General features: G+C 49.1%; 1 protein-coding gene across 2 annotated transcripts in view; it reads right to left on the reverse strand.

The window, feature by feature from the left end:
* The window catches only part of NSF (N-ethylmaleimide sensitive factor, vesicle fusing ATPase), a 72,423-nt gene that overhangs the window by 29,790 nt on the left and 16,791 nt on the right, over window positions 1–25,842 (reverse strand). For both annotated transcript variants that reach the window (XM_027701686.1, XM_027701687.1), the window contains exons 3-9: window positions 23,621–23,720; window positions 21,115–21,154; window positions 17,701–17,867; window positions 16,258–16,365; window positions 15,583–15,658; window positions 11,791–11,946; window positions 132–331 (exon numbers count right to left, since the gene is read on the reverse strand). In XM_027701686.1, coding sequence (XP_027557487.1) covers window positions 132–331; window positions 11,791–11,946; window positions 15,583–15,658; window positions 16,258–16,365; window positions 17,701–17,867; window positions 21,115–21,154; window positions 23,621–23,720 — 847 coding nt within the window. The remainder of the gene's footprint in view (window positions 1–131; window positions 332–11,790; window positions 11,947–15,582; window positions 15,659–16,257; window positions 16,366–17,700; window positions 17,868–21,114; window positions 21,155–23,620; window positions 23,721–25,842) is intronic.

Consider the following 25,842-nt stretch of genomic DNA (forward strand, 5'->3'; position numbering starts at 1 on the left):
TCAGCACTCCCCCAGTGTCTGTGTCTGCATTACCCTCCTCTGCTCCTCCTCAGCACCCCCCCAGTGTCTGTGTCTGCATTACCCTCCTCTGCTCCTCCTCAGCACCCCCCCAGTGTCTGTGTCTGCATTACCCTCCTCTGCTCCTCCTCGGCGTCAGCGAACAGTTTGCGGATGTTGGCCTCCGACTCGCCCACGTATTTGTTGAGGATCTCGGGCCCGTTGACCACCTTTGGCTCCCTGGCATTCAGCATCTTCCCAATCTGCCTGGCCATCAGGGTCTTCCCACAGCCTGGGGGCCCGTACAGCAGGATGCCCTTCACGTGCTTGCAGCCTGGAATGGAGAGAGAGCAGGGTTAGGAAGGAGGAGGAGGATGGGACAGCCATGGAGCACTGAGGGAATCCCCCTCACTGGGAGCTGGCAGGGAGGTGCCTGAGCTCTGCTCGGTGCCTTCCTCAGGGGAATTCAGACACAGACTGATCAGAGTCGTTCCAATGATGTGCCAAGGGCCAGGAAAAACAATCCCTGAAAACCATCCCTAAGAAACAATCACAAAAACCAATCCCTAGAAAACAATCACCAGTGCTCTCTCTGCATCAGCCACACACAAGGACTGACACCAGAGTTACAGCTCCTGGGGATAACCCACAGCACCAGGGATCACCTGGGAAACATGGGAATAACACAGCTCTCACCGAGGGCAGGTCCCAGGGACGCTGCTCAGCCCCAGGCAGGGAGGGGCTGCACAAACTCCTTTTTACATCCCCACATGCCCTGAGCACCAAGCAAAGCAGACACAGCTCAGAAACACTGACCTGATTCTTGAAAGAGAAAACCAGGAATATTGTGTGGTACCACCCTAATCTTTACCCCTGTACTGGGCTTTAAGGAATCCCATATCACACAACCAGTTCTGGCTGCAAGTTCATAGGGCAAATATTGAGAAAACTGAAAAACACTTCCAAGAACCATCAGCCCAAAATCCTCGACCTGTAAATAGAAAGACCTGAAAGACTCTAATTTATTCCAATAACAGGACTTGGAACACTGTGTGTGAGCACCAGCAGTTAAATTCTCTCCTCTAGGGAAGCAGAGGATACCTTTGCTGCCAGCTAAGGCTGGACACACCCCAGTCAGCAACAGGCGCCTTTGTCCTGGAAGCTGCTGTTGGAAAAGCCAGGAATGGGAGAACAGAGATCATGGATCAGCACCAAGTTTTAAATATTGGGCACCAGGCTCAGGGAAAGCCTCAGAGAAGTACAAAGTCCCAGTTGGCAGAGGGATCCAACTACAAAACCAGGGAAGGAAAATAGAAGTTACTTGGAGAAGACAAAGGAGATCCCTACCACCCAACTTAAAAGATGTGCAAGGGATTCAGGAGTTTGGACACTGCCTGGTCACAGAGTGCTGAGGAAACAGAAGAGAAATCTAGACCTTATTTTGTCAAGATCCTTGTATTTTCAGCAGAGCTCCTCTTTCTATTTTCCAGCTGACATTGAGGACCAATGAGTAAAAACAAAGCTACAAGGAAATAAATTTATTTTCAACATTTAGGACCCAGCAGGTATTTCAGTATTTCAATTTATTTCTTCCTACACAATTTCAAGCACAATAAAAGTCCCCGTTCCCCACTTTGCCCCTGGATGAGCCAGATGTGGAGGTACAAAGCACTCAGGATGGGCTTCCCTTGGTTTGGGCACCCTGGTCCCTCCCAGCACCAGCACCTCCTGCCCTTCTCCAGAGGAACAACTGCCCCTTCACTGCCACCTCACTGGCCAGCCCAGCAAGGACATCCCAAGGAAGCTGTCACTGCTGTAGCCTTTGGGAAAACAGTACATTTGGAATCTGCCTGGACAAAAATCTTAACTTTGAACACAAGTGTTTAATCACAGGGGGAGGGAATTCAGGAGCACCTTCTCCTTTCTCTCGCTCCATCCCCCTGCTGCACAAAATCCCTTACATGTGCTCCAGAGAAGTGAGGAACACAAGATATCCCTGTGTTTGAAGATAAAAATCCCTTTGTTTTGTTTCCAGAAAATTTATCTAAAACCTTAGAAATCTTGACGTATTAATTGTCTGAAGTAACAAGTAACACAATAATTAGTGGAAACTGTTCCATGCTGAAGATGACACTCACACTGGCCTTAGTGTTGTACCAAGGATGTTGTTTAGGTTGGATATTAGGAAAAATTTATTCACAGAAAGGGTGGTCAGGCACTGGCACAGGCTGTCCAGGGCAGTGGTGGAGTCACCATCCCTGGAAGAGATCAAAAGGTGAGTGGATGTGGCACTTGGGGACATGGTTTAGAGGTAAAAACAGTGCTGGGCTGATGGTTGGACTCAACCTTAAAATTCTTTTCCAACTCTGATGAGCCTGTGAAAATGCATTTATATTCCATTCTTGCAGTTTGACTTTAAGGATGCAAACTATCCAACAAGAGCCCTGCAGTGCCTAAGATGCACATTAAAAACAAAAACCAAAAAAGCAGCAAACTGATGGCACTGAGCTCAGACTAAGAGGAGCTGAGCTCAGTTTATTCCACCCTCAGAAGCTCAAGGATCTTGGGCACAGCAAGGTGTCTGCCACCCACACAGAATGACCTCCCTCCTGGTTCCTGCTCTGTCCCAGCTCCCTGGTAAGTTCAGCCCATCCCAGAGCCCTCAGGGCTGCACACACCTCACAGCCACGTTCTGCCTTTAAAGGACAAACACTTTATTACCTCATTGATACTCTGCTGTGGTTTCCTTCACTCCTGGATATTACAGCCATAAAGAACTGATTTCAGTCTGAATAACTGCTCAATGCAACATAAGTCCCATGACCCACACACTGCTCTCTTTCTCTGGCTGTTCACTCACTGCAGTGAAGTTCCAGGAGGACATTGCCATGAGCAGAGCCTGATCCCTCCAAACCCTGGGGAGCAGAAGTGCTGCACTGAACAAGCAGCAGTAAAGCTGATTCTTCTGGGCTTCTCTGCAGATAAAAAATTTACTGCAGAAATCAAGAGCTCTGGCTCAGAATTCATGAGTCAGCGTTGAGGCATCAAAAACATAAACAATATCTACTGTCAGTGAAGACAAATCTCACAGAGGGGCGAGTGAGACACAGGTAAGTTCAAAGCTCTCCCTGTCAAACCCTGTCCTGATGGGTGTTGGTGGTGGGAACATGATCACCCCTGGAACCAAAGAGCACTGCACTGCTGAGGGATGCTCTGCAGGGCAATCCCAGCAGGCTGGTGCTCCCACAGCTCCTGTGTTCCAGCACGAGGACAGCAAAGGGCTACAGCAAGTCAGGGCTCGTGGCCACAGCCAGCCCTGGGAGCAGCCTGGGGGCAGGGACGTTGTTCTGCAGAGGACTCTCTGTGCCAGGGCGTGTTCAAAACACACACATGAAGAGTCTGGGCCTATTCTTTTCTTCTAGTTTTCTTGTAAGTCCTATGAGGAGCCACTGAGGGAGCTGGGGGGGCTCAGACTGGAGAAAAGGAGGCTCACAACTCTTGCTTTCACAACTCCCTGACAGGAGGGGGGATTGGGCTCAGCTCCCAGGGAACAAGGGACAGGAGGAGAGGGAACGGCCTCAGGCTGTGCCAGGGGAGTGTCAGGCTGGACATCAGGAGGAATTTCTTCATGGAAAGGGTGGTCAGGCATTGGAAGGGGCTGCCCAGGGAGTGGTGGAGTCCCCATCCCTGGAGGTGTCCAAGGAAGGACAGGCCGTGGCACTCAGTGCTCTGGGCTGGGGGACAAGGTGGGGATCAGTTAAAGATGGACTAAATCTTGGAGGTCTTCTCCAAACTAAACAATTCTTTGATTCTTGCAATTCCCAATCTCTCTCCTAGAAGTACAACTGAGTTACATCCATCAGAAGCTTCTCTTCTACAGCCCAAAAAAATCTGGACTTCTTGAAAAGCCCAAACATTCCCCTTCTCTGCATGAGCTGGCTCAGCCACAGCAGAGAGCTCAGCCTGTAACACCCCACACCCAAAATCCCATCTTCCACAGTGGGAGTGTTTGGAAAGCAAAGGACAAACCAGCCTGGTGGCAGCTGGAAGGCTTTGGGGAAGCAGGACAGGCTGTGGACAAAGCTGCTTAGAAACCTCTGAGGATTTTCACCCTCTTCCTGTTCAGGCTGTACCAAGTGGAATGGAAAGGAAAAGAATCCTAGAATATCCTGAGCTGGAAGGGACCCACAAGGGTCACCGAGTCCAACCCCTGGCCCTGCACAGACACCCCAACAATCCCCCCTGTCCCTCAGAGCGTTGTCCAAACCCCCCTGGTGCTCTGGCAGCCTTGGGGCTGTGCCCACTGCCCTGGGGAGCCTGGGCAGTGCCAACCACCCTCTGGGGGAAGAACCTTTCCCTGAGATCCAACCTGACCCTGCCCTGGCACAGCTCCAGATGATCCCTCAGGTCCTGGAATTTTCCAAGCAGAAATCCCAGCTCTGGGTCCAGCAGGCTCCCAGAGACACCTGACATTCCCAAGCTTCACCCAGCCACGCTCAGCCAGTGCTGGACACTCCCTGCTCGGTCTGTAACAACACCTGAACCCCGAGGGCAGCACTGGCCACCTGCTGCAACACTGGGGTGCCACTGAATGGGCAACATTGAGAGCAGGCTCTGAGTCAGGTGGCAGAACATTCCTGAACCCCAAGCAATTAGTTCCTCTTCAAACACAACTGCCACAAGCGACTCCAGCAGAGATTCCCCTGGACAGCCACGTTCACCTGGCTAAAATCAAAGTTTTAAGCACAAGCAGGACTTTATTAAAATAGACAGGTGATGACAAACCACAAATGTTACCTCTCAAATCACAGTGGGATCCTCTGCACCACACAGGAATTTTGATTAAGTTTATCTCCCCTGTCCTGATTTCACCAATGCAGCCCAAATGTCAATACTATTATGAGGATCTTTCTAAACACAAATTATTAGCAGTGCAGACATCTCCAACTCGTTCAGCTCACCATTAGGGCTCCAAATCAAAGGTCACTCCTGTAACTTGAGCCTTAATTATGCCATTTAATGACATACAGTTACAGGCTGAACAGGGATGTTAACAGGAACTCAAATATACCAATGTGGGAAACAAAATATCAGGGAAAATCATAAAAACTGGTGAGAATGGAAGAGTAACTGGTGTCACCAAGGGAAGTCAAACCCTGTGTCAATCCAGAGTGTCACCTGCCCAAAGACAAGATAACGTTTATTTGTTCAATTCTCCCTCTTCACTTTTTTGTAGAGATCAGAAGAACTGGTTCACTGTAACAGGGATTTTCTACTTGGGAGTGTAATTCCCCTTTTAATTAAAATCAAAGCATTCTGGTGTGATTGGATCACTGGGATGCACCACCAGGAACCCGCATGGAAGGATCCCCAGCACAGCAGGGAGATGTTTATCTCTGCACATCAATCTTCAGGCAGGTTCCCAGACTTCACCTGCCACACAGGCAGAATTTCCCCAAAAACAGAGCTGGGTGGAATTTCCCCCTCCCCTCATCCTGAAGCCCAGAGTTCCTCCAGCCTCCTGTCCATCCCCCCACAGGACTGACGTGCTCCCGACACGGAGCAGGACTGAGGGAACTGGAATTCAAAGCTGGGGCAGGGAAAGGGCCCCAGCTGAACCACAAGTTTTATTTTCAGCAGACCCTCAATGGGCAGGGTTTTGGTCTATCAAATCCTTTGCCTCTGTAAAGAGAAGACAAACTCAGTGAGTTCTCCCTGGATTTTGGAAACAGCTTCCTCACTGCATCCTGTTGGCTGTGAGGATTCCAGCATTCCATCCATCAGCCCCCAACTGCAACACAGCTTTCAGCTCAGACTCACTGCAACCCCTCCTGCCCCAGGTCCCTCAGGAACATCCCCCAGGGCAGAGAACTGCACAGAGCGTGGCTGGGACTCGTGTCCCTGTGTGTTGTGACCTGCTGCTCCTCCAGCTGCTCCCTCAGCTCCTCCTCCAGCACCATGGGACCCCTGCTCATGCTATTTGCTTCTGCACTTCCCATTTTCCATAATATGGGGGATGCTTTGGGTGGTCTAAGTCAGTCTGGTTTTAAGAAGGGGAAGGAAATGAGAGATGTCAGGGACTTTTTGCTGTCCTCCCCACAGAAAGAGCCCAGAGCTCTGGTTCAATGTGTGGAGAAAGAGTTCAGTGACCAGACTGAGCCTCACTGGCCACAGGGATCCATTTGCTCACTTATTTCAAATCCCATCAGGAAGGGAAGACCCAGGAAAGCACTGCCCATTCTCAGCAAGGAAGAAGAGTTAACAACAGCAACTGCTGAGTTCAGGCTGTTAAATACTCTCTAACACCAAGGAAGCTTTGATGTGTTCTGTGACAGCTGCCACAAATATCAGTGACAAAGGGGCAAGAGCAGGAAAGAGGAGCAGGAAAAGAACAGAAGACACATGAGCCCACAGCTGCTGGATATTTGCAGATCACCTGGACAGGAACTTCACCCAGGGGCACTCAGAGCAGGGGAAATCACCTCAAAGTCACTGAGAACCTGGACAGCGTGGGTGAGAAACTGGGGGGAAGGAGGTGAATGTCATCCATGATGTTATAAAGGTAAAGGGAGAGAGCCTGGGGTTGGGCTAAATCCAGAGATCCCTTCCAATCTCAGCTGTTTTCTCATGGTGTGGTACAGACCTGGCACTAACCTGATTCCTGGAAAATTCTGGCACAATATCTTTCCATGTAGGTAGCAAAAAACAAGGATACAAGAAATAGCCAAAAAGAATTCATTAGATCAGCCTGAGACAACTTCCCTCCAGGAAAAGGTGGGGGTCCCACACAGAGGGTTTGAGGAAACAAAGAAAGCAACAGAGGGAGGTTTAGACTTTCCTAAAGATATAAATAGGTTTTACACATCCTCCTAGACATGCAGGAAAAGCACAGGCTGAATGAAGTTAGAGGTAGATGAAAAGTGGATAAAAACCCACAAACTTTAAAGCACAGTGAGAAATGATCCATCTCGAATTTAGTGGCATGTGGTGCCTGGAAGATGGAACAGGACAGAATGCTCCAATTAAATCTGTACATTGCATAGCCAAGAGCTACAAACACACTGACAGGTAGGATTAAATTCATCTAAAGTCTGTGTAACTTGATGCACAAGTTTCTAAATCAGGGAGGAATAATGAAGTGCATGTTGCAAAGCAAAAAAATCATCAGAGTGGGGATTAGAACCAGGCCCAGACACTGAGGCACAGCCAAAACCTGCCAACTGATACAGATTTTTCATTAAAATCACCCTATTTTCAGAATAACTGGGTGAGATTCTTTCCATCATTATTCTTCTCTTCCAGTATCTGAGTATTTTGAGAACATTAATGTATTAATTTTTAAGGCAGCTTAAAAGACAAGCCTGCACTTCAAGGCAGAATCCAAGAGAGAAAATAATATCTGAGTATCTGCTCATTTGAATGTTCCCCTTGTGTTTTGTTGCTACTTGATATCCTTCAAAACTACAGAGCTCTGAGACCAACTGACCCCAAGAGGGCAGGTTAAGATGATTCCCAGGAAACAGAAGCCACCTTGAAAAAGTCTGATTTAGGCTATTTGTGGTAGCAGGAGAGGATGGGGAATTTGGGTTCCATTCAGCCTCCTAGAAGGAATGTGACCTTGTAACACCAAATGTTTCTGTACCTGTTATTAAATGATAACAACACCATGTACATACCAAACCTGCTTTTTCATCAGCCTCTACAAAACCACTGTGCCATGGAAATCAGAAAGTCCCTTCCCTGCTGCAGGTCAAGACTGTGTTTCAGTGCTTGGGGACACCAGGGTGTTCTTAAATAAAGACAAGAAGGTCAGTGTGTTTTCTTTTCAGGTCTGGGAAGGGTATTTACAGTTTTGTTGAAAGTTACAGCTCCAGGCACCAAATATCAAAAACTTTGTTCCAAATGGCTAAAGGTCTGTTGGAGTCAGGGGGGAAAAGAAAAATCCTAAAAAAAGAGAGAACACTGTTCTAACAAGCATTAAGCAATCACCTTAATGGCATAAGCCACTGAATAAGCTGGATTTAAAGTCTCAGCAGAAAAAAAAAGCATTTACCATGGATGGGAAGAAAGGCCTGATCTGCAGGGACACTCTGGGAAAACATAACATTCATCAAAGAAAAGGAGGAGCTTTAGCTGGAACAAGAGGATGCTCTAAACTGCAGCCAGGAGTAACCAAAGCCAGACTCCCTTCACACACAGCTTCAGTACGAGCTGGATGCACAGACATCCCAAAAGGGCTTGAAAAGGAGGAGGATTCCCTGGAAACAGGGCATTGTAGGGCTGTCCTTCAGAGAGAATGTGACTGCCAGGGGTGAAGTTCCTTCCTCAGAAGTGCCGTTGGTACCAGTGAGGCCTCATGGCACCAACAGGAGGATCCCTTTTGCTTCAAGAGACCTTTCTCAGGCCTCATCCAGAGAAGGATTTAATTCCACTTGGCAGTCACAGGACTATCAGGAGTCAAGCATCAGCCACTCTCCCCTGGGAGGGTGGGGAGGCCCTGACACAGGTTGCCCAGAGAAGCTGTGGCTGCCCCTGGATCCCTGGAAGTGTCCAAGGCCAGGTTGGAGCAACCTGGGCTGGTGGAAGGTGTCCCTGCCCATGGCAGGGGTGGCACTGGGGGGGCTTTAAGGTCCCTTTCAACCCAAACCATTCCATGGTTCTGTCACATCACACCAACCAGGGAGCTGATCCAGCTGAATACAACCCTATAAACTGCTTTTATTAATAGTACTTTTTGATTTCAACTGTATTAGCTCCCTTCAGAGCCCCACAAGCCCAAAGCCATCACAGAGGAGTGGAAGATCCATGTATGGGAAAAGCAAACTGCCCCTTCCAGGTGAGCAGGGACAGGGCCAGTGACCATGGAGCTGAGCTAACATTCCTTTTCTTGGATACACCAAAGCTTGTACCATCAGAGCAGCATTTCCCCTCTTGGATGATATGGTTAACTAACACTGATTTATGTGCTCCAAACCCAGAACATTCCTTGGAAGTTAGATCAACCACACACAAACTGCAAGTAATGCTGGAAGGGTCTGTAGAGCCTCTGTGTAGTTTTGGACAGAAATATTTATGGTGTTTGGCATGGAAGCTGCAGTCTGGGAGCACTGGGCAAAGAACAGGACTGGGTGAGCACTGGAGCACCAGGGAGCAAGCAAATTCCTCCTTTTCCTTCCCAATAAATTATTCACAAAGGTGAACAGCTGTCACACTGACATTTCAGATCTGAAATATAGTTAAGAGCAAGTTATAACTAAGGCAAAGAAAATGAATGTCAGAAAGTTTTGTTTTTTCAAATTTCAGATAAGCTCTTTCCCCCTGGGGTTACTCAGAGCTCAGGAGCTCTGCTCCCAGTCCAACTTCTTACCTGAACAACGTCTCTGTGTGCAGCCTGTGTGTAAACATCACAGTGAGGGTGTTTGTGCTCAGAGAGGGAACGTGGCACACCTTGAATTCATTGCCCAGGGTAATCCAAATACTACTGGGCCTTCAGAGAATCTTTGTCTTCCTGTATTAAGCAACATCAATTAAAAGAGGAACCCTCTGGCCAGCTCCAGGGCCTCACCCTGCAGCCAGCAGGGATTCCCACCTGCTCCAGAGGTCCCTGGTGGAGGTGTAGGAACTCCACATCAGTCACCTGCTGCCCATGGTTCCACCTGCTGCCCAGCTGGCAGGCGAATCCAGCTCGTGGATATGCCAGGGAATGCAATGGCATGTGACACAGCAGCTGGCAGCCTGCCCACACACAGCCAGGGGAAGCTGCAGCAACAGGGAAACAAGCTCTGATTGTCTTCAGTCTCCAAACACACTCCTGACACTGCAGTGGCACTGGTGAGAACTCCCAAAGCCTAAATCTTTTACCTTCACATGTGGTCACATCTCAGGATTTTGTACTGCAGTCACAAAGTCAGAGAATCACAGGATGGTTTGGGTTGGGAGGGAAATTAAAACCCACCCAGTGCCACCCCCTGCCATGGGCAGGGACACCTTCCACTAGTCCAGGTTGCTCCAAGGCCTTGGACACTTCCAGGGATCCAGGGGCAGCCACAGCTTCTCTGGGCAACCTGTGCCAGGGCCTCCCCACCCTCACAAGGAAGGATTTATTCCCAATGTCCAACCTAAATCTCTCTTCTTTTAGTTTTAAATCATTCCCTCTTGTCTTATCACTGTCTGCCCAGGTAAAAAGTCACGTGCTCTCTGTTTTATAAGCCCCCTTTAGGCACTGGAAGGGGTTCTAAGGTCTCCCTGGAGCCTTTTCTTCTCCAGGCTGAACAGCCCCAGCCCTCCCAGCCTGTCTCCACGGGAAGACTTCATGAACACACACAACAGTTGCCTCCAAAGGTAAAACATTTCAAGCACAGGAAGCTGCCGGCAGCAGCAGCACTGAACTGGCCACCAGTGTCTCTGGGTAAAAGCTCTTCTTTCCACAGCCAACACCATTTCTCCCATTTCCTCTCTCTGCAGAGCGGTTAAATATTTAACAAATTCAAGCATTTGATGTTCTCAAGCAGAAGCAGAGCAGTGATGTCTTGTTCACAGCCACAAAACCCAGGAGACCCGAGATCATCCCCTCGAAGGCCTCGGCTCTCAGATCAATGGGAAGTAAAAGGCAGGAGAGAGAGAATCAGGCACTAATTGGATTCAGCCCCACAGTTTCTCCAGTGTTCTTCCAAAGGTTTTCAAATCACCCAGAAAAGACTGAAGGCACCTCCCAGGGAAGTTTATTTTGCATCAATTCCACAGGCACTGGAAGCGGCCGCGCTCCACAGGCCCCGCACAGACAGGACGGATCTCCTGCTGGAAATCTGGTTTGTAATCAAAATCCTGATTGCTTCATTTGTGGGGGGAGGGAAGGTGGCTCAGAAACATAAACATACACAGAAATTATACAGCCACGGATTCCAAGCCTAAATACAAACCCACAGAGATTATATTCCGAGAACAAGGAGCAGCCAGAACATCCCCAGCCACGTTCTGTGACAGAATCAGATACCTGCAGCTGCACACTGCTGACTAAAAACTAAACCCAGCACCATTTATCTGCCTGCCAGCACATGTTTACCAAGGACTGGGGCTGCCTTTCCTTCCCCTGGCCCAAAAAAGGAGTTATATTTAGAATCAGTGCTTTTATTTCCCCAGCTCCAGGACGTGCCATGGCCTGTGTGTCCTCTGCACCTCAAACCTGACCGAGCAGAGCCACACCCGGGGCTGTGTCTGTGGGGCTGAGGCTGGGAGGAGCACGGGGCTCCTACTGCAGCTGCCAGGACAGCTGGGATGGAATATGGGACAGGGATTGTGGAGCATCAGAACAGCCTTTCTTCTGACCTCTCTGGACAGCCCATGGCAGTCTGGAAGAGGAGCAGTCAGTCCCACTGCTACGGATAAACGAAGCATCCAAAGAACAGGGAGTGTTTTGCTGAGTCATGGAATGGTTTGGATTGGAAGGGACCTTAAAGCCCATCTCATTCCAGCCCCCTGCCATGGGCAGGGACACCTTCCACCACACCAGGCTGCTCCAGTTTCAGTTCCACCAGAACAGTGTCCAGCTAAACCACATATCTCATTCCTACAGACATTCCAGGTGCAGGGTTGAACATTTGTGTTGGTTTTGTTGCCCTTCCCTTACCAAGTAACAAGAGTCCAAAATACGTTTGGCAGCAACAGGGGCAGAAGAGGCTCTGTTGGTCTGTTAGATCCCTAAGAAACTGCTGTGTTACAGCATCCCAAGGCTGTCAGCTGATGTCCAGTCCTTGCAGACCCCGTGCCCCAGCCACACTTCCCTGGATTACTCACCCATTTGCTCCACAATTTCAGGTGGGAAAACTCGAGAAGCAAAAGCTCGTCGGAAAATATCCGAGAATTCTTTGTCCAGGCCCCCAATGCCCATTTTCTCAAAATTCCAGTCTGGGTTGATGATTGACTGACGGTTCTCCTTGGTCTTGGATTTACCTGCAAAACCAAAGGAATCATTCCAAACACTGAGCCCAGAATTCCAGCAGACACAGGTACAGGAGCAGCACAGCTCTGCAGGTCAGACCCACGTCCTGTGAACTCTGTGGGTGGTTTCAGGACACACTGGGCCAAGGACACAAGGGCAGAGACCTGGTTTACTTGGTAAAGGATTTTCCCAGCCTTCCAACCACTCACGGGGATTTCTCCAGCCAGGTGTTGCTCCTGGGTATTGAAGAATCCCCAGTACATTTCTCTGCCCCAAACTGGACCCCTGTAACCTGAGCACCCTGAGTGCCTCAGCCCCCAGCTCACGGGGCTGCTGCCAGTACCAGTGTCCACTCTTTTCCAGGCCACCTGGAATGACAAGAGCTTTGTCCTGTATCCTCCTCAATGCCTTTTCCAGCCTTCACCTGTTCTCCCTTCCTTCCCCAGCAGCAGCTCCACACTGGAGCCCCCTCGTTGCTCTCTCAGTTATCTCTTTTCCCACATCCTCTGGCAGATGGACCTGCAGGTTGTATCTTAAATACAGGTACAAAATTGTGCTCCCCTTTGTTCATATTCCTTTATGAATAACGTGCAGTAATTCTTAGCAAACACAATAATTCTTAACAGTGCTCAGGCTGCACGAGCATGGGCCCAGCATTCCCTTCAAACTGTCCTCCCTGGGCTCTTGTCCCACCACAGCCACCAGTTTTACCCAACTTTTCCTCCCACATGTCACTTGATGTTTATTTATACTGAATTTCCTCTGCCATTTTCTGCCTCAGTCACCAGGCTCAGTCAGAGCCAGCCTGGGCACCTCCTTGCTCAGGCTTTTCCCCAGTTTATTCAGTAATTCCAATGGGAAGAAAAGGCCCAGCAGAGATTCCCACTGAACTCCACCAACACAGGCTATTTATTCCTTCCCTTTCACCACTCACTGACCCATGAGAGGATCTTCTCTCTCACAGATCTCTGGTTTGATTCTTTTTTAGGAAACTTTGGTAAAGGACCTTGCTGGAGGAGCTGTGACAAACAAGCAGGTTCTGTGAGCCCTTGTGCCAGGGCTTCCTGACTCCTCTAATGAACTCCAGTGGGATCAGGAGGCAGGACTGCCCTGACCCAAGACAGGCTGACCCTTCCCAGTGTAACATCTTTATAAAGGTATCCTCTAATTTAATGTTTTATTACAGTTTCTGTTGGTTTCTCCTGTACAGATTTAAGGTTCAAAGATGTGCAGCTCTGCAGACCTTCTCCAGGATCCTTTGGGAAGGGACAGCACATGAAAGTGTCCCCAGACAGCAGAGCAATTTGCAGCAAGGTCACACCAAACAATCACAAGGTCACCAGCTCCTTTACAGCTCAGAAGAGCCAAGGCTGGTCCTGGCAAATCCCCACAGTTGTGTCTGTTCCACAGCCTCTTCCACAGTTACTCCAAGTGCATCCAGACCCCCAGGCCCAGCTCTGCAGGCTCTTTAACCACCTCCTCTCCCTTCTGCTGCCAAGCCACTCACACTCCAGCCCTCCCGAGCTCCTCACTCCCTCTGCAGAGGAGTTTAAAGTACTCAGGGCCTTCAGGAAGCAGACAAGAAGCACAAGTGCTCCTGTAAGGATGCTGTCAAACCCCTGCAGTCTCACCTGAAATGTATTCAAGGCAGTTTATAAACAAGCACTGACACTTTGGTGGGTCAGACTGACCTTCCACTCAGCTACCAGGGAAGCACACAGGCAGCTGAAAACCCCCAGAGAGAGCAAAGACTGATGATAACCCTTAACTCCTGCTGCAATGGGGTGAGTTCTTAGTGCTTTAAGGGCTGGCCCTGAATAGGTGCCCCAACAGGGACCCTTCCCTCCCTAAAACACCAGAGAATCACTGAGTCACAGGATGGTTTGGGTGGGAAGGGACATTAAAGACCATCCAGGGACACCTCCCACTAGCCCAGGTGGCTCCAAGCTCCGTCCAACCTGGCCTTGGACACTTCCAGGGATCCAGGGGCAGCCACAGCTTCTCTGGGCAACCTGTGCCAGGGCCTCCCCACCCTCCCAGGGAGGAATTCCTTCCCTATACCTAATCATGGCAAACAACAACTGTGCCTTCTGCTGACCTGTTCCACAAGCTCTTCTAGAGGAATTTCAAGTTGAGCCAGGCAATGGGTGGGCATCCAGAGTGCAGCAAACAGCAGGGCTGTGGGAGCTCAGTCACACTGCTTTAATCTTGGGCTAAACACACCTGGAATCAATTCTTCAATTCCAAGGGCAGCAAAACAAACAAACAAGGTCGTGCCTCTGACCAACACATCAGAGCCAGTACGTGTGACACCAAGAGCCAGAGCTGTGCAGGGCACAGGGAGCTGATCCACTAATTCCCCTGTGTTTATTATCCCAGTGCTGCACTCCAGCCTTTAGGTCAGACCCCTCAGCCAGGGATGTTCCTGCTCCTGCAGAGCTTGGCCTACACCCCCCCCTTCTGGCTGCACCTCAGCACAGTAAAATTCCTGCAGATTGGATTAAAACTTCATCCATTGGTTTTATAACACAATTTTATGCTAAGCAGTAGAAGTAGAATTTTTTTTTTTTAAAACAATTATTACAATTCTTCTCTATTAAAACAATGCAGGTCCTTTACTGGAGGCAGAGCTCAGTGACACTCACTTCACTTTCATCTCCTCTCTCAGAATTTAATTATTCAGAACTTTACAATTCTCCAGAGACCAACAAAGCACATTAAGCAGCTCTGCCTCAGATCAATGAGGAGATTAAATGAAGTACCAATTTGACAGAAGTAAATCGAGGCACAAGCAGCTCTTTTGTCTTGTCTGCAGACAATGAAATAGAATCCCAGGGGAAGGATCCCTGTTCCCAACCCATCAGCCCTCCCCTGGGACCACTCCTCACACCCACATGTGCCAGGAGGGAGATCACAGGTCATTATATGGCTTTGAATATTAACAAGCAAAGTACCCCTGCTCTGCCTCAGTGACCAGGGGATTCAACACTCCCCGTGTCCTGTCAGAGTGAGAACTGAGCTGGTGCAACCACGTGGTCACAGCTGGGAACTCACTGCCCTGCCCAAGGTTCAGTGGCTGCTATTAACAGCTGGATCCTCATTAAGACACTTAATTACAGCCATCCACAGCTCAGCCCATGGACCTCTGCTGGGGTTCCAGTACAGGCTGTGTGTTCCCATACAAAATCTGCAGAAGCTGCAAGGTGTGGTTACACCACAGGCTCCCATCTGCCCATTTCTGGAGTGGAATTCTCCTTTCCTAAGTGGCTGCTCCCCTCAGATGCTGTCCAGTCTCCTGGAAATGGAGAACTCTCTGACATGAGATTTTCAGAAGTTCATGCTCACTTTGAGATTTTGGCTACACATTCAAAAACCTTCTCAATTTCCTACTCCCTGCTCTTTAAATTAAATTTAATGAAAGAGCTGTTGGCTTGTTACTGTCCCTGAAAACATCATTCTCTAATGTTTAAAGAGTTTAAGTATTTCAACTGGGTGCTGCCTTTTGCTGGATCTACTCATCCCCTTCACTTTTCTCATCTAGACCTAGCAGTGAGGAAAAAAAACACTTGGAGGCAACCAAGTGTCCAAGGCCTGAAAAGCAGCAGATTTCAAGCACTATTTCTCTCTTTGGGTACAGTGGCACTCACCAATCAGATTGAGAGAGGAGTTCTCAGCTTTCTCAAAGGCAACTTGACTGTTCCCAAGAACCAAGCCAACCTCGATCTGGAAAAGGGAGGGAAACAAATAATTACATTAATTGCTATTAGACTCAGCTTCAGATTGCTCTTCAGGTGCCCCCAAAAACAGCAAACAGCAGCAAAAGCTCCACTACAAAAGTCTGGGAAGAATGTGAAATACCAACACCTCCTCTAAAACAAACATCACCAAATGCAGAAGCTCATCAGGTGTAACAAAGTGGCTCTTTAAAGTTATTGGTTCAGTTCAAACCCAACTATGTTATTTCAGCAAGACCCAGCAAGTAAAGAAGAAAATAAAATTACATCCTTTCTATAGAAGGAAAAATCAAAACTGGACATAACTGGAAGACAAAAAAGCTCAAGACAAATGTGTTTCTATGAATTAGTACTTAAAGACCAAGAGATATTCCCTGTGTCTTCCCCAGCCCTGGACTTCAGTGGGGACTGCACTAAACTGCAAACAGTGCTCCTTGTTTTCTCTGACACAACAGACACCAGGTGAGGCACGTGTGTGACTTCTCCAAATGCAGGTACCCTGAACTGCTCCTGACCTGCAGCATGGACTTGATCAGGACTTAAATGCTTGCAGTCCCTAAGGATGGACATGAATTCCTGGGAGCCCACCTTCTGCTTTTTGCCTGTTCCAGACTCCCCTTTGAGAATGCTGGGATCCATGGCTTCCATGTCCTTCACCAACAGCCCAAAGAGCTTGTCATTAAAGCTGAACACGAGCTGTAGAAAGGAAAAGACTCATTAATAAAAAGCTAGAGAGGATTTGACAACGCTACAAAGATTTGAAGGCAGAGAGGCCTGGAGACTGAGTTTACACCCAACAACTCCCACATGGTTTTTACCCTGTAAAGCTCCAGGGTGCTGACCACGTTCTTTCCCTGCCCCAGCTTAAGAGTGACAGATCAAAAGTATCAAAACATAAAGTCAACTGAAAAAACTCAAAGAGAAATTCTCCTTTCAAGAAAAACTTCTCTTCCCCCCCCTTTCCTCCCCAGCTCAATGTTCTATATCATCACTTGACATTTTCCTCTCACTTTAATTACTGGTGCCAGGCAGGGAGAACAATTTAGCTCAAAACTTTTCGATCTTTCACATTTCAGTTTGACAAAGATACCTCAGGGACAGTGCTGATGAGACAGGATGAATGGAACAAGGAGTAGGGTCCATCCCACAGAAAATCAGGCTGGCTCTGCACCATTCCTTTCCTCTGAGATTACATTTGCAACTGGCTTAAGATTCAGACCCTGCAAGTTGTAAACTACGAGAGGTCAACCTCAACCTGTCCTGAGAATGTGGCAAAGCAGAGGCTGCCACAGAGAGCTTTGCAGGGGCAGAAGCCCATCTGCTGCAGAGCTGAGCAGGGCCAGTTACAGGGACAACAGCTTTCCAAGATCCCCAGGGAAATAGTTAATCCCTGTCTTACTACTGGAGTCCATAGAGTAGCAATAAATCATAGAATCCCAGAATGGTTTGGGTGGGAAGGGACCTTAAAGCCCATCCAGTGCCACCCCCTGCCATGGGCAGGGACACCTTCCACTAGCCCAGGTTGCTCCAAACCCCGTCCAACCTGGCCTTGGACACTTCCAGGGATCCAGGGGCAGCCACAGCTTCTCTGGGCAACCTGTGCCAGGGCTTCCCCACCCTCACAGGGAAGGATTTCCTCCTAATATCTAAACCTGAGAGGTGCCACTGAGAATGAACTAAATCTGGTGTTCATCTCAATCTCGAGACAAAAGTGACTTCCCAGAAGATTCCAGGAGCTGCCAGGCTCATAATCCAACCAGGCCACAACACAGAGAGACCCCAGCTCTCCCAGGCCTTGGGATTTTCCTCACAGATTTCTTCAGTTAAGGATAAGACAGATTTTAACCCCCTCTGTCCATCGTGTCAGTGAAAGTCAGGATGGTTTGACTTTTCACAGAGAAACCATTCCCACAACAAACAATTCCTGGCCTTTACGGCGTCAGTCCCTCGGACCCCTCCAGATGTTCCCTTCATGTTCAGTTCATGGTACTGAAGCCCATTTTTGCCTGAAAATCCCAAAGCAAAGCCCACCTGCTGGCCCACGGAGAAGGCCTGGCTGTTGAACTGCTGGATGAACTCTGCAGCCATCTTGTCTGTGTCGTAGGGGTTGGAGTCGATGTTCTTCTTCTGCAGGAAGTCGATCTCGATGGTCATGGTGCCAATGCACTGCTTGGCCTTGTCAAAGGTGTACAAGGAGACTGGTAACACAGAAAGGAACAGCACATTTCAGAGCAGCAGGGTGTCCCCAGTGTATTGAACATTTGGCAATAAATCATTGCAAAACGTTTGGCGAGCGCTCTTCCCTTCAGAATGAGCCCTTGGTATACACTGAGTGTATTATTTCTGATCCATGTTCTACTACAAGGTCCTGAACAAGTAAAATTTCCACTGAAAATCCCTTTTAAAACTCTAATAAACCTTGAAAACAGCTCAGCTACCACACAAGGTTTGGGGGATGAGGAGGATGAAAGCAAAGACATGCCGTGGTGCCACACAGCTGTAACTACACCCAAGAGTTTGGGGGACACATCTTCAGAAAGCCCAAAACCAGCACTAAGGGTAGTCTTGCCCAAAAGGCAATGACAAGATGTCATCGCTGGTTTTCTGTGCCAACAGGTTGCTGAGCTCTTCTCCCAGTGAGGCAGCAGGAAGGTAATTCCCTGCATGTTTAAGCTGTGAGGCCTCTGCAGCCCAGAATGAAGCACATCATCAGCTTCCCTTCACCTCTGCTGCCAAGGGAACAGCCCCTACCCCAGGGGTGCCCTTGGGCTTATCCTGACATTCCCACTACCTTCAGTAACACAAAACCAACTGAACAGTCCTTGAAAGGGGCAGAAAGTCGAGGGGTATGGAAGGTACTGCACAGTCACTGCCAACTGCACCTGAACCCTCAGGTACAGCCCAGCAGAAACAAGAGGCCACTCGGGGCTGTTGCTGCCAGAGGAAAGAGGATGGGAAGCAAAGAGCAGCATGGTCCCAACACCAGGGACACTTCTCAGCACAGCTGACCAGAGGGCAGGATCTCACCAACAGGTAGGCCCAGCAACCCCCAAAGCAGGCTGCAGCAGAGGACAAGAAGCCAATGATCCTCCAGAAGTCTGAGGATCGTTAAAGGTTTGCTTTGAATGTGAAGAACAAAGTCTCCTGTGCTACAGAAGTCACTGGTAAGGATAAAGCAGCAGGAGGGGAACAAAGGAAAGGTGCATCACTCAATCTATGATTTCCTGTCCAGCCTCTGGCAGCAGAAAGGTTCCAGAATGAACCTGCAGACCCTGGGAAGGTGGAACCTCAAAACAAGGCTCCAGCACACTCAAATACAGGACTTGTTCATGTGAAGAGAACAAAGAGAGCCAGTCCCTGGCTGAAGTTGCTACCAGAAGACACACACAGGTCATCACAGCACACACACCAAATGTCCTTCCTGGGATGAGAACAGGCTACCCAGGAACAAGCTGTCAAAGAAGGCTCTTCCAGGAAATAGGGATAAAGATAAAACACAAACACCTCCTGAACTGAGGTCTATCTCCTGGCTGGAGTTCTTTCCAAAAGGGATATGGCAGCAGGGTTATCCCTTTGGTCCTGCAAGGGCACAGCAGGAGCTCCTCCCACCTTACAGTGATTTCCTTTTACTTGCCAAACCTCAGGGCTTTCTCAACTAAAAGCTTCTGGAAAGAACATCAGTCCCTGGCTTCGGTCACATCACAGGCCCAAGGGGTCAGTGCACACGAGCAGCTCTTACAGCCAGGACTGGCTGCAGGGGGTGTGACACAGAGCAGAACCCCTGCAGCCCATCAGCAGTGCACAGCACCAGCTCCAAGAGCCTGGAATGGCCCAGAGAGAGCTGGGATGGGAGGGCAGCAGGGACCTCCTGGTCTGGGAAGGCAGCCCTGGCTCCAGGTGTGCATCTCCAGTGGGAACAGGGGAGCTGAGGGAGCTGAACTGCATGGAAGGCAGGACAGCCAATGACCCACAGCACTCAGGCAAACCCCTCCCCTGGAAAGCCCTTCCCATGGCAGCAGGGCCTCAGCAGGGCTCAGCATCACTGCTCCACTGACACCTAAAGCGCAGTTCTCACATTATTTGGGGACCACAACCAAACAGGAGCCCTGGGAAATCACTGGGTTTGTGAACACTCCTCCCTACCTGCAGAATAACATCCCAGTCCCTCCCACCCTGCAGGGAGTCAGGTGACATTTAGTCACTCTGCACAGAATTACTGCATCATTTTTCTTAACACAGGCTCCCACAGAGTTGGGAAGTTTACAGCAAGGCCCAGGCCAGGTACACTCACAAACCTGCTCTAACAGCTAATGACACAGTATATTAGTGCTTCTTTCCTCTAATAACTTCAGGACTAAAAAGTATTGATCTAGAAACCAGTTGGCACATGATCAGCAACCACACAGGGGTGAGAAACAAAATAATTTATGAGTCTCCCCTCTATTATAAGTTATTCTTCAGTTAAAAAAAAAACAAATCAAAACAAAACTAGGTAGCAAAAAAATCATAGAATAGCAGAATCATTAAGGTTGGAAAATACCTCTAAAATCATCAGGTCCAACCATCCACCAGCACCATCACCATGGTCACCACTAACCCATGTCCTCAAGTGCCACATCCACGGGTTGTCTGAACACCTCTAGGGATAGGGACTCCACCACTGCCCTGAGCAGCCTGTTCCAAGGCTCTGCAGCCCTTTCCATGAAGAAATTTTCCCTAATATCCAACCTAAACCTCCCCTGGCACAACTTGAGGCCACTTCCTTTCATCCTATCACTTGTTCCCTGGGAGAAGTGGCCGACTCCCACCTGGCTCCACCCTCCTTCTGCTATTTTTATGGAGCACTAAGGTCTGCCCTGTCCTCAGTCTCCTTTCCTCCAGGTTAAAATCCTGGCTTCCAAGCCCAGTGTGTGAGGCATCCAGGGGTGTCAATTAAGACTTGATATTGAAACACAAATCTTCCATTTGCACAGTGGCATCCCCGTCCCTTCATCAAGATACAGAATATTCTCAGTTACTGGTGCAAACATTAGTGCTGCTACAAAGCTCAGCACTCCAGGGCTGCCTCTGGGCACTCTGGGCACTAAAACCTCCCCAGTCTCAAGATTCAAAGGTAGATGCCAAGAAATTCCCCAAGGACAGGAGCTGTCCTCTGTCAGCTGGTGGCCCAGGAACAGACTATCCAGGACATGCTCAGTGTTCACATGTGGACACTGCTGTCCCACACGGAGCCGTCTGGAGGCACTGCCAAAACACTCCTGCAGGTTTTGGAAACGTTAAATGCAGAAAGCCTGCAGGCAGAAGAGCCCCTCCCTCACTCACGAGGGTCTCACCACCTGAGGAAGGGCTGAGGGTCTGAGATTTCCCAGTTTGGTTTCACTTCAGTATGAAAACGTGAATTCAGCTTTTACAAACACGTCACAATCACACTGACAACTGACTTACCATCAATCTCCTGTCCAATGGAAAGTCCAGCCCATTTTCTCTGTGAAAACAAGATAAAAATGTCAGGAAGCCAGTCCTTCCACCCAGAGGCTGCCTCCTCACCCAGAGGAGCAGGATCCCCTGAGAACCTTCAGCAGCAGAATGGGATATCCCACAGACAACCAAATTAACACGAAACAAGTCAAACATGGGAGAATCTCTTTAAATAACTCTATCTCTGACTTCAGCAGGTTGTTCTGTCCAATCTTCTTCCTCTTCCTGGTCTTCCCATCATCCTTGGCAGAGAATTCTGGTGCTGGACAGGGCTCTTGGCCCTTCTGCTCATTTCCTACCAAAGCTCAGGTGCTGAGCACACCACAGGCACCAGAAGAGCTCTTCCACACTCTGTGAGCATTTGAAAAGCTTACACATGTACAGCAGCTGCAGGGAACTGCTGCAATGTGCTTTAAGGTACAATATTACCTAAACCACGAGAACTGGTAAGAGTGAAACTGTTCAAACTCTTTATGTCCCTCCAAATACCTGTAGATGGATTTGTGCCACACAGAACCTCAGGAGAAGTGGGAAATGGTTCAATAATTATGTGACACAACAATTCTTTACAATTCCAACAGTTCTGGCTTCACAGTTGCAAAAATGGTACTTTTGCAGTGGCTGCTGTGCATTCACAGCCCACATCCCAGGCTGTGCTGTGTTCAGGGTCTCTCAGGCATCAAACAGAGGCTCCAATCACAGACACATGTAATCATCACACAGCTCTGGTGAGATCACATTAGAAATGTTGTACCTTATGATCATTCATATTTGCCTTTTCACCTGGAAGGAACACGTCTGGGAGAAGGAATACAATGACCTTGCTTACAAAATGAACATTTCCTCCTTCACGCCCTCTCCAATATCCTCAGAATATTGGGGAGGGACCCCCAAGAACCATCCAGTCCAGCCCCTGGCCCTGCACAGACACCCCAACAATCCCACCCTGTCCCTCACAGCATTGTCCAAACTCTCCTGGAGCTCTGGCAGCCTTGGGGCCGTGCCCACTGCCCTGGGGAGCCTGGTCAGTGCCAACCACCCTCTGGGGAAGATTAGGCAGGACCTCCTCTGTGGCAAGAGACACAGCTCAGCTCCTGTGTTCATTTGGGTTGTTTCTGCTACAAGTTTGTCATCACTGCACAGCTCTACATCTTTTAGGCTCTCAGTACACGACATCTGTCATGGCTTTTGGTGTTGAGAGTCAAAATTATCACAGAGCAAACGTGGTCAGGAATGAATGTACAACAGACAGATGTCCTGCAGGCTTCAGAGCCTGTGCCCAGACATCCCATGCATGAACACATATAGCAAATCCACATTTGGTGTCACACTGGCTCCAGCCATCCAAGGCTTTGGGAAATACTGGAAATCAAAACCCAGCATGAGGAAGACTCCAATGAGCAGGGGCTGAAGCACCTCTGCTATGGAGACAGGCTGAGGGAATGGGGGCTGTTCAACCTGGAGAAGAGAAGGTTCTGGAAAGATCTCATTGAGGCCTTTCAATACTTAAAGGGGGCTTAAAAGAAAGATGTGGACAGACTTTTTAGCAGGGCCTGTAGCAATAGGAAAATGGGAAATGGTTTTAAATTAAAAGGGGGTGGATTCAGACATTTTATAGGGTGAAGGAGTAAAACTGTGGCACAGAAAGGTGGTAGATACCCCATCCTGGAAACGTTCTGGTCAGGCTGGACAGGGCACCCTGCTCTAGTGGAAGGTGTCCCTGCACGTTGCAGGGAGTTCGGACCAAACAGACTTTGAAGGTCCCTTCCAATCCAAACTGCTCCATGATCCCCTGAAATAAAGCACTGCCAGAGCCACTTCTCCAAGGTGAGCACCAGGCTTCACCCCTCAGCACAGGAGCTTTCCTGGCTGTGCAACAACAACTGGAACCTACAAAAATCAACCCTAGACCTGAGGTTCGTTTTTCTATTTAGAAGTTAATTGTATTAATTATTTATTCTAACCATCATTTAACATCTGATAATAACTTAACTAAGAAGGAGGAGAGCAGGGTTTGTTTTTTTTTTTTATTTTATGCATTTCTTTGCACTTTTCATCTAAAAATACCAACAATGACTGGATGTAGTCAATAAGACTTCTGGCAGGTCTTAAAAAGAGAAAAACAGAGCAAAGAAACCCTTTAAATTCAAGGGAAAACAGGGAACAATAAAAATTCACAAGGAAGGACAGACATTGCTTAGGGTTTTCTTTTTCATATAGTTTGTTTCTGGTGGGTTTTTAAAAGGTTAAATTGCACCTTTTCCAGTATCTGCATCTCACCATGTGCTAAAAACAGACCAAAGAAATACAACCATGGTCACTTCAGTTGTAGTAAAAGTCTGCTTGAACTTCTGCTGTCAGAGATCAAATGTGCAGGAATCACATTGACTCCAATCAGAACCTGTGTTCAGTCCTGATCCCAAAAGAGATTTTGCTTATTCCATAGCAAAGCAGGAAGTCAAACCCCCCCTACCTGGGGCAAGCTGAAGGCGATGCTGCCAGGGACCACTGAGTGGTGGGTTCTCAGCGTGAAGATGTACTTGTGGTTGGGAGAGGTCTTCACAACAACATGTCTGGAAGAGAGGACAGTATTTTACTTGGATACATGCACCAGGAGATTTTGCATTGCTCAGAGCTGTGAGAATTCAAAAGGAACATCCAGCTTCTCTCTGGTGCTGTAAAGGAAAACCAAAAGCATTAGAGCCACAGCACAACACAGACAGTGAGACAGGAGTCCAGCACCTTCACTGCATGACGTGATCCCAAAGCCCAACTGCAAGACACTGTACCAATCATTACTATTTACATACCCCCAGCAACCCTTTCCTTCAGCAACTGCTCTGTACCAGTGTGAGGGAACCAAACTATAACCACAAACACCAAGGCTGCTACAGCTAAAAATCAACACTGCTTTCACACCTCAGGCATTAACACCAAAGCACCAACATTTTAACCCAGTACAAGCACTACCCCCAGCTGTGATTCCAACCAGAAACAGATGCAAAGCCCAGACAGGGGTCTCAGTATATTGTTTAGAGAAGTTTGATCGTAGAAAAAAAATGGAAGGAGTTTCTGTACAAAAAGCAAAATCACACAGACCCTGAGGCTGTTCCTCCTGATAACCAACTGATTGTGAACCCAGAGAGCAGCCGAGTGCTGGAAAAACCAGCATCGGAGTGGCTGGAAAGTGGCCCAGCTGGAAAGGACCTGGGGGTGCTGCTTAACAGCAGCTGAACATGGGCCCAAGCTGTGCCCAGGTGGGCAAGAAGGCCAATGGTCCCTGGCCTGGATTAGAAATAGGGTGGCCACAGGAGCAGGGCAGTGATTGTCCCCCTGTGCTGGCACTGCTGAGGTCACACCTTGAGTGTGTCCAGTTCTGGGCCCCTCACAGTAAGAAGGACATGGAGGGGCTGGAGCGTGTCCAGGGAAGGGAATGGAGCTGGGAAGGGGCTGGAGCAGCAGGAGCAGCTGAGGGAGCTGGGGGGGCTCAGCCTGGAGAAAAGGAGGCTCAGGGGGGACCTTCTGGCTCTGCAACCCCCTGACAGGAGGAGGGAGCCGGGGCGGGAGTTGGGCTCTGCTCCCAGGGAACAAGGGACAGGAGGAGAGGGAACGGCCTCAGGCTGTGCCAGGGGAGTGTCAGGCTGGACATCAGGAGGAATTTCTTCATGGAAAGAGTGGTCAGGCACTGGAAGGGACTGCCCAGGGAGTGGTGGAGCCCCCATCCCTGGAGGTGTCCAAGGAAGAACTGGCCGTGGCACTCAGTGCTCTGGGCTGGGGAACAAGGTGGGGATCAGTCACACGTTGGGCTGGATGCTCTTGGAGGTCTTTTCCAACCTCAGTGATTCTGTGGTTCTATCTGAAGACCAGGAACACTGTTACAAAAGCAGCAGTGCCAGCAGTCAGAAGCAGCCCCAGCAGCAGCAGTGGCGTGTGCCTGTCTGTCACACTCACCATTTAAGCTGTCAGCAACAAAGATACTCCAAAGCTGCTTATGGCTCTCCTCAGACTCTGCCTGATAGCTCTTATCATGTGATAGGCAGCCTGCCTTTGGCAGGAGAGAGCAAACCCAAAGGAAGCTGGGATTTGTGTGCACTGGTGACAAGGGTGATGATGGAATCACGTTCCACCTCATCCTCCTCTTTCCTGCTGCCTGCACTGGAAGTACACTGGGGTTACACGGGCACCAGCTGTATGCACACACCCCCTTCCCTGCCTCCTTCTCCGGCCTCAGGCACAAGTCCAGGAGCCTGTTACAGGTGGGAAAGTTCCCTGCAAATGTTACTGGGGAGAGCAAGGCATTTACTGGCACTGCACAGCAACCACAGAGGGTGTCTGGGAACCAGGAGACAGCAGATGTCACTCCTGTCTTCAAGCAGCAGGATCCAAGGAAGTACAGCCTGGGCAGCCTCACCTCAGTCCCTAGGGAAGTGATGGAGTAACTAATCCTGGGAGCCAAACATATTAAAGCCCTGGGAGTCACTTCCAGCTTGGATTTAGGAATAGTCAGCATGGATTTACAGTGGAAAATCCAGCCTTACCAATATGATGAACTGGTGACCTCTGAGGCTGAAGGGAGAGCTGGAGATGTTGTTCATCCCAACACGAGCAACCTTCCCACACTGCTCAGCACAGCCACCCTCACAGACACTGCTGGGATACAGCTGTCACTGGGTGTGCAATTCCAGAGGCAGGAGG

Source organism: Neopelma chrysocephalum, unplaced genomic scaffold (assembly GCF_003984885.1).
Source record: "Neopelma chrysocephalum unplaced genomic scaffold, ASM398488v2 Primary Assembly neopelma1_165, whole genome shotgun sequence".
NCBI lineage: Eukaryota > Metazoa > Chordata > Aves > Passeriformes > Pipridae > Neopelma > Neopelma chrysocephalum.